The sequence below is a fragment of the Poecilia reticulata genome, linkage group LG19 (genome assembly GCF_000633615.1).
Source record: "Poecilia reticulata strain Guanapo linkage group LG19, Guppy_female_1.0+MT, whole genome shotgun sequence".
In the NCBI taxonomy this organism is placed as follows: domain Eukaryota; kingdom Metazoa; phylum Chordata; class Actinopteri; order Cyprinodontiformes; family Poeciliidae; genus Poecilia; species Poecilia reticulata.
This window is the reverse complement of record NC_024349.1, coordinates 17733815-17742927: the sequence shown is the minus strand read 5'-3', so window position 1 is coordinate 17742927 and position 9113 is coordinate 17733815. Positions and strand designations below refer to the sequence as shown.

At 40.2% G+C, this 9113-nt stretch overlaps 2 protein-coding genes across 2 annotated transcripts; one reads left to right on the top strand and one right to left on the bottom strand.

Moving 5' to 3' along the window:
* Positions 1-1632: 1632 nt before the first annotated feature.
* Positions 1633-3081, bottom strand: mrm1 (mitochondrial rRNA methyltransferase 1 homolog (S. cerevisiae)). The gene is made up of 2 exons (XM_008437448.1): positions 2018-3081; positions 1633-1930 (listed from the first exon to the last, which is right to left on the bottom strand). Exons 1-2 carry the CDS (start codon positions 2885-2887, stop codon positions 1718-1720), a joined length of 1083 nt encoding a protein of 360 aa, XP_008435670.1. The 5' UTR covers positions 2888-3081; the 3' UTR covers positions 1633-1717.
* A 1633-nt stretch (positions 3082-4714) lies between these two features.
* On the top strand, positions 4715-8877 carry chmp2a (charged multivesicular body protein 2A). Its single transcript, XM_008437447.2, has 6 exons — positions 4715-4836; positions 6866-7033; positions 7294-7473; positions 7565-7695; positions 7893-7954; positions 8050-8877. The coding sequence occupies exons 1-6, from the start codon at positions 4834-4836 to the stop codon at positions 8169-8171; spliced, it is 666 nt and encodes a 221-aa protein (XP_008435669.1). The 5' UTR covers positions 4715-4833; the 3' UTR covers positions 8172-8877.
* The last annotated feature ends 236 nt before the right edge of the window (positions 8878-9113 follow it).

Sequence of the window (9113 nt, the reverse complement as noted above, 5' to 3'; positions counted from 1 at the left end):
TAATAAAAGCAGTGTAAATGCAGGCCAATGAAGATTTTAAAAAAAAATGAAGTGAAAACACTTTGGGTTACATAAAATTGAAGATGTCAATTAAACATAAATATAAATGTGTAAAGTGCAGCCTATGCAGTTAAATTTTTTCCTTATTTATTCATAAATAAGCTCATATCTGAGCCCTTCACATGGTCCCATCAGTTTTAAATTAAATTCAACTGAAGGGAGGGTTATGTTGCTCAGCTTGCAGCTACATCACCGTAGCTTTCAGAGGTACTGGATGAATCAGAGCCGTGACTCGTGTTTTTCCTGCCATAAAAAAACATCCAATCTCTCCTGTGAAGTTCTCTGAGAACGATAATCATCCACTGGAACAAAGACGTCACTGACTTAATCAGTTACCAAATTACTGCACAAAAACCATTGATTTGGACGTCAAGGTTTTAAGCACCATTTAAAAGAACGTTTCGGTAAGTAATTTCCTTAAACTCACTATACGCAATAGGTAACACACTGAGACGCCAGCAAATCACACACGTTTTCACTGAATAAAAAGCTCGCCATGGGCCTTAGAGAGAAGTAAAACAAATACCAACCTTCTAAAGTCACAAAATTAGTAATTAGTTAATAGAGTTCATCTGTGTTCAATCCAGCATCAGTTTTAAGTCCAGCTGTTCTGTGAAGGCCTCAGAAGGGTTGTTGGAGGGCCTCAGGGAAGAAACAGCATGGAGGAGGAACACGGCAGACGGGCAAAGAACGTCACACAGAGCGCTGCTCAAACATGGGCTGAAAACGGAAAGAGCACGGCACGACTGCATACCTACTGAGGCTTGACCGTTCCCCTGAACCGGCAGACTAAGACCATAAGAGTGATAATTAGAGAAGGAGCACAGAGTTCCACGGTCTTTCTGGATGAGCTGCACAGTTTAGGTGGGAGAATCTGTTTACAGCATAGCTCATATTCTCCACAATTTCATCGTTGAACGGAAACAGTGAAAAGAAAATCTGTAATTTCCCCTGCATAAAATGAATCCAGGTGGTGGACGCAGCAAATATGGAGAAAAATATTACTAGATCAAAACAAATAATTCAGTTTTTATTAGACATAAAATTAATGTCTAATAAAAGAGGTGGAAAAAACTAAAAATGGATAGTATCCCCAAAACAAAAAAATCTGTGAAAAATGCTGGTGTCAGCATTATGCTGTGGGAATAGGGAGTCTCCGACAAGCTGATGGAAAGATGGAAGGAGCCAAATGCAGTCAAAACATTAAAGAAAGATTTTTATTTGCAAAAAGGTTTGAAAACCATGTGTAATTTAACTTGTGCTATATGGTCTGTGTGAAACTGTCGAAAAACAGTTGTGAATACCTTTGCTAAGTCCTCCCCACATTTATTCTTGATAAATATTAATACAAATCCTTCAAAGAAGAGAATTATGATGGAACTAATTAAGTTGCCGGTTTTGCGGATTCGATACAAGTAAGGTGAGAAAGGATCATCAACGGTCTACAGCTGACAGTAATAAACTGCTTTCCCTTTGAATCTTTTCTAATTTCTATGTACAGTATATGTCACTGGATACAGTTTATTGGTGTGTTTGTGTGAATTATATTAAGATATATTGATGCTTTTAGTCTTTGGAAAAGGTTTATTGATAATAATACCAGTGAATCACCAGCTTCGTAATTTCAGGCTTCACCCAGATATTGTTTACCGGCGCGTTAAGGTCTACTTTCCTTCTGCGACAACCACCTGGATTTTGTGAGCAGAGAGTGCAGCATGATGCCTGCGGCCACAGAGACGTTGAGAGACTCGATGCCAGGTGCCAAGTCTCTTCCAGCTGGGATGGTGAGCAGGGTTTGGCACACGGAGAGGAGCTTCCCGGAGAGCCCTTCCCCCTCGCCTCCCATCAGCAGCATTGTAGGCCTGGTCACCTGAAAGTCGGAACAAGGGGTAACAGGAATCCGGGACGCCTCCGGATCTGCTCCCACTGTCCCAACCACCTGCCAACCCTGTTTCACCTTCGTCCTCAACATGTCCTCCAGGCTGTCGCACCCGTACACCCTCATGGCCTCCATGACGCCCGAGCTGGCCTTGCTGACCACCGGAGACAGCGGGCAGCTGTATCGAAGGCTGCTGATCACCCTGTCCACGCCGAGGAAATAAGCAGAGCGCAGGATGGCACCCAGGTTCATCGGGTCCTGGATTCTTTCCAGGACCAGCCACAGAGGAACGCCGTGCCCGCTTGTGTCTGATTCGGAGTCAAAGGTGAGAAAGTTCAGGGGACTGGCTCGCAGACATACCCCCTGATGTACTCCTCCAGAGGACATCTTGTCCAGATCCTTCTTGCTCACCCGACTGACTTGTACGCCTCGTCGATGTGCTTCCTCACATACCGATAAGACAGAGGCCCTCAGAGAGGCGTCACCGTCTTTAACCAACAGTTGGTAGACCTTCCTTCTCCCCTGAGTGAGAGCCAGGAGACAGGGAGCAATGCCAAAGACAACTTCAGCCCTATCTTCTTGCTTCGGTCTCAGCTTCCTCTCTTTGTCTGCAGGGAAGTCTTCCAGACTCAGTTTCCTGAGCTCAGATGATACCTTGAAGACTCCCCTCCTCCCATGATTCAGTGGTAGTGGGATATCATTCTTTGAGGATTTATCCTTGAATGACCTCTCACGGTCTGATATCCTTTCAGCTACAGCAGGGTGACGAGGAGCAGTGGAGGGATTTGACCCTCTGTGGCGCCTTCTGACCGCAGGGTCCCGGCTTCTGTCCTCTGGGCTCAGGTGGAAAGTCTCTGCTGGAGGCCCCATAGAGGACACTGGTCTGGACAGTTTTCTGCACCAGTCAAGAACAAGCTTGTGCTGGTGGGTAGAACTGCTAAGCCACATATTTTAAAATAGCTGCAAAAAGGTCGAGATGCAATTAAAGTCCGTCCAAATGAAACTTGCCAAAAACGTCTGTAATCCTCAGATCACTCCACGTGGTCACATATTTTGCAAAGAGCCGCTGAGTCTCAGATGGGAGTATTTTCACCTACGGAAGAAATATCTGCAGCTTATACGTGAACTATGCACATGTGCGATTGACGCTATGTCAAGTGAACAATGTTAGCACCGGATATCAAAACGTTTTAGTTAATAAAATAAAAGCGCGATGAACAGCGTTGTTCGCACAATTTAAAAAAGACAAAACAAAAAATTTCTTCACATCTGAAAACATCAGAAGGGCGGGGGTGGGGGGGTGGGGTCTAATAATTTTTTTTAAAATATAAAGCAAAATTACACACAAATAACTCCGGTTTCCTCCCACAGTCCAAAAACATGACTGTCAGGTTAATTGGCCTCTCCAAATTGCCCCTAGGTGTGAGTGTGTGTGTGCATGGTTGTGTGTCCTGTGTGTCTCTGTGTTGCCCTGCGACAGACTGGCGACCTGTCCAGGGTGTACCCCGCCTCTCGCCCGAAACGTTGGCTGGAGATAGGCACCAGCACCCCTCCCGACCCCACTGAGGGAAAAAGGGTGCAAGAAAATGGATGGATGGATGGATGAATGGATACACACAAATAGCAAACTCATTCCAACTACCCAAGGTGAAACGTAAATCAGTGATAAAACACAACACCAACTAGTTAATAAATTATAAAAAAAATAAATGAGGGTCAGTAGTTTTAAGATAAAAAAATGCTATACATTGGATGAAAACGTAGAAAAACTGCTCTTCTTAACACAGATGAAAGGACAAATAATTAATAAATGATTAAATAATGAATTCATCAATTAATTATATTGTCTTTATACCTTTGGGATGTCCATTTTATTCTCTTTTATGCTATATTTTTTGTTCCTCATTTGTTTAATTTTTAAATCAACTTTGCGAATAAGAGATGTTTACAAGTATCAATTATTAGGTAATAATATATTATGAGCCTGTTATTATATGGTATGTGTGATCCAAGGGTAGCAGCATCAAACAACCATCCAGGACAACAAGTGTTTGAGCTGGTGACCTCAGGTCACGTCCCGAGGTCACGCACCAATTTTACAACAGTTTTATAACTGTAATTAAAACCTCACCTCTTTAAACTGGACCATGTAAAAAAAAAAACAAGTGCAATTTTATTAATTTGTTTACTTCTAATTTATGGCTACACTATGTATGAATGCCATTTTATTCTGTACATTTTAGTTGTTTTTTGTTTTGTTTGTTTTTCTTTTGTAGTTGCTTTGTTACAACTTTTTGCACATTACATTATGACACATTTTTAAGTGTGTAAAGATTTTTACCTTTCAACTTTCTGTATCCTTATTGCTTGACTTCAAATCATTGTGCTTCTTGTGATGTCATCGGCTCTTAAGTATACCTGCAGAATTAGCTTTGCTTTTTTATTATTGTTATATTTGTTTATTAAATTATACTAACTGTGAAATTCTATTGTGGAAATTCAAACTTTATTACCCAGCTGTGTTTTATTACTGCCATTGTACATTTGTTATTTAAAACAACATCAACTAGAACGCGCAAAACCATATCTGTTACTGTTACTGTAATTTTTAGCTCTGGATTTTTCTTTTGGGTGTGTTTAAATCCACACTTGTATTTTAAAAGTTATTTCTATCAACTTCCGGCAATTTGATTAACTTGACTCGTATGACGAAACGGCAAAACTGACGTCTTCTTCGTTGTTCCCGTGGCTACGTCACTTCCCGGAAGGGCAACTGTAGCAACACGGAAGCATTGGAAGGAAAACAAATAAGCGTTTAACTTTGAGTCGATTTGAAGTCAGAGAAGAGCTACTGGGCGCCGTTTTTCTTCTGTCTTTGAGGAAAACTGTGGTCTATGGTAAGTGTGACTTAGTCTCGGCTTCGGTGGGTTCGGTGTGTCAGGTTAGACAGGAACAGAACCGAGTCAAACGGGGCTCAAACCTGACTTTAGGCCTTTTTGGTCACATAACTAACAGCTGAAAGATCTACAACCCAGGATTTAATCTTACTAATATAGTAAACATAAAAGAACAACATGTCGGAAATCATTTAAAGACGCTTGAAACGAGATGCTTTTATGGTGAACAGCTCATGTTCAGATGGAAATCCCCCTTTTTTTATGTAACTACTTGTACAGATGCCGAACTGACCTAATAGTTAGATGATACATCAGGTTTCGTTAAATATGTCTGTATTGTTTTTTTCTGGCAAAAGGATGGAAAGTGTCACATTTTTGTGTTTCAGTCAGATCTCTCTAAAAATATTTTTATCTCACCTACATCTGAAAGTTTAATCACAGTTTAAAAACTAATTTCGATTATTAACGTGTTATCTTGTCATTTTGGAGACCAGAACAATGTAAGACTGTTGAAAGTGGCTTTTCTTTACAGTAAATACACAAATTCATAAATTTGCTCACCTCAGAAGAGAAAATGCTTTAATTTACTACTCATAGTAGTTTTTACTCTTCTTCATAGCTACTGAACATTTCTGTCTTACTGTTGATTTGGTTTAAAGTCCGTTTAGCGAGATGTCAAAGAAGCTGCTTGAGTGAATTTTCACTGGCTGTCTCTAGAGCACAGAGTGAAGATGCACTGCCCCTCCCTCACCTGTTGCTGCACATTCAACCAGGGGGCTGAAAACTGTCCTACAATAAAGACAAATTTATCTGTTAGGGAATATGTTTATATATATATAAAAAGTGCAAAGCTATAATTGGCCAGCTACCAGCAGCTTCTCTGTGTGCGTAAGGTTAAATATCTTTTGACACTTTGCTGGATAACATGATACAGTTATTTTGTTGGGACACAGTCATAGTTAATCTGTAGGTTCACAGCACATCAACATACAATGAATCTTTCTTTTGTCAGGACATCTTGTTCTCTGCTCTATAGTGCAGACTTGTGGCTGAACAACAAATAAAACCTGGCCCACAGAGACTTTTATCTGGTTGTAATGATGTCATCGGTCAAGTGATGAGTGACTCAGCGCATTCCAGACTACTTTTAAGTTTCACTTAATTTTCCACCCGATTGTGTAAAAAGAAATGTGATCTTATCCCGACTGTAGTCCCATAATTTATCAAATAAGTTGGTAAGTAAGTATTTATACATGTGGTGTTTTAGATTCAGTTTGAAATGCATACCATAAATAGATACATTTATCTGTAATTATTTTAAGCCTTCGGTAATTTTCTAAAATGCTTGAATTCCGTATTAATTAATAATTAATAATTAATTTGTTCAAATATACATACACAATTATCTGAACAATTTAATTACATTATCTCATGATCCTGTTTTGAATTTTATCAGTGTCATTGGGTTGGGTTGCTGAGACATTTTATAATTTGTATGTAATAATAATTTACACACTTAAATGAATATTAATTATCTCATTCATTAATTATTTTTATTTATTATAGTTTTTGAAATGACCACATACATGAACAATTATTTTACAAGTTATTGATCTGTTGGAATACCTTTTTGCTTTGCAGACTCAAACATCTGTTTATATTAGTCAAATGTTTTTTCCTTCCCATTTTGCATTTTTTGAAGGATTTCTATTTTATATTTTGCCTCATTTTTATCTTGGACCTTGATATTGTAACAAAAACATTGAAGTGAGTATAAAGTCACATACACCGTCACAAACATTGTAGGAATTGTTTATCATTTTATAATATTATCCTCTCCAAATGCCTCATTCACCTCTTAAGGTATCATTACAGTAGTAACTGCATTAATGAAAACAACCTCATGGCTCCGCTCAGTATTAATGAACATGTTTCACTCATCTTTCTTTCTTTCTTTTTTTTTTTAAACTTAATTTTTGTTTTTTGTTTTGTTTGTAGAATATTTTTTGACTTTGCTTTCCTTACACAGATGGAGTTCCTGTTTGGGAAGAGGAAGACACCGGAGGAGATGCTGAGGCAGAACCAGAGGGCGCTCAACCGGGCCATGAGGGATCTGGACCGAGAGCGAATGAAGCTGGAGCAGCAGGAGAAGAAGATCATCGCTGACATAAAGAAGATGGCCAAACAGGGACAAATGGTGAGCTAAAAGGAAGCAGAGATGCACCAGTTCACCAGTATCGGTGACTGGCAGCGCAAATACTGAGAAAACTAAAAACTCCCAGCTATTTGTTGGCCAATAAACACATAAACTAACAACATGACACACTTTTAGAGTTTAACAACAACCAGATAAAGGTTAGGACATGCTGCGACGGATAAATTTATATAAAAAAAGAGAACAAAAACGGATATCTCTGTTTCATAAGGAATTATTTTGTGTTGTCTCGATCTCTGCAGGACGCAGTAAAGATCATGGCGAAAGATTTGGTTCGCACGCGGCGCTACGTCAAGAAGTTCATCATGATGAAAGCCAACATTCAGGCCGTCAGCCTAAAGATCCAGACGCTCAAGTCCAACAACAGCATGGCACAGGCGATGAAAGGCGTCACCAAGGCCATGGCCACCATGAACAGACAGGTCTGTGCGCCACACTCTCTGTGACGGAAGTTAACAACACTCCTTCCTGTTCTGATGATGTCATTCCCCCCCAACCACCACATTCCCACAGCTGAAGCTCCCTCAGATTCAGAAGATCATGATGGAGTTTGAGAAACAGAGCGAGATGATGGACATGAAGGAGGAGATGATGAACGACGCCATCGATGACGCCATGGGGGATGAGGACGATGAAGAGGAGAGGTAAACGAAGCGATGTCAAAAGTGAAGACTTTAAACATTACATTTTCAAGGATTGTCCTTATTTGTGAGGGATATGAAACTTTCCAGCAGCTAGTCAGCTTAGCGTAAGGCCAGAAATAAGGGGCAATGGAACAAAAAGTCTCTCTGTCTAAGAATGCAGCGGATATCTTGTTTGTTGACGCGTTCTTCTCATGCAGCGACGCCATCGTCTCCCAAGTGCTGGATGAGCTCGGTCTCAACCTGTCCGACGAGCTGTCAAGTAAGGAAAGCCCTCCGATCTTCAGCAGCTCGCGTTTCTCGACGCATTCTCCTCCTCAGCATTTTTGCTGAACCCCCTCTGCGTTTTTGTTGCAGATCTTCCCAGCACCGGGGGGAGCCTCTCTGTGGCCGGCGGGAAGAAGGCCGAGCCCCAGGCCGCCTTGGCCGACGCGGACGCGGACCTGGAGGAGCGTCTGAATAACCTGCGGAGAGACTGAATGCGCGAGAACTGTCAGAGAAGCGCACTTTGGCAAGGGTCACCAATACAAACGCACTCGAATCTCTGCGTCTAGATTCTTTTGGAGGCACAAGTGGCCGACTGTTAACAGCGAGCAAGCTGTTCTATAAGGTGTATGGCTTTCTGTTTGAGGTGTTTTCATTTACTTTGTGCTATGTATCTTATCATTACGGGGGTCGTTACCCTCCATAGGTCTAGAAAGTCCTCTTCGATTCAGTTAAGACTCTGCCAAATGACACACGTTGTCTGTACATACTAACTTCTCAAAGCATGATGTATTTACGGTTTAGAGCAACACTAATTACAGAATATTCAAGGAAAACCAAAAAAATCTAGAGATGTTAAAGAAGGCAAAATTTTATATGACTGACATTTAGAAGTGTCGGCGCATTTTGTACATGAGGTGGGTTCGGCGTTCTTTTTCTATCATCAATATTAAAACATTATCAGCATTTTTATTCTCTTTAAATGTGGAAGGTTCTAGTGGAAAATATGGTTTATTATGATGATAACTATTGAAATTTGACAAGGAAGACTGGAAAACACTCCTGGAGATTATTTTACTGACGTTTGTGAAGTCAGCAGTGTCCTTATTGCAAAATGTTAAGGAGTTTGTGGTGTTTTTTTTTTTTTTTTTTGAGAAATCTTAATTTTGGCTTATTCAATAAACATTTTTTTCCAGAAGACTGGGGGAATGGATCAGTTTTCATTTGTAAAACATCATCATTTGATATATTTTGGACGCTCTCGGCGTCTAAGCAGATTGGAGAATTATATAATTTGATGGGTCCTAATTGTTCAGTAGATCCCAATTGTTTCATAATCCTGGGATAAATAACATTTCTAACATCTACCAATATACTTCCACGAAGCATAGATGATCAAAGACACATAAATAGCTTTTCCTTTTGCTGTTATTGAG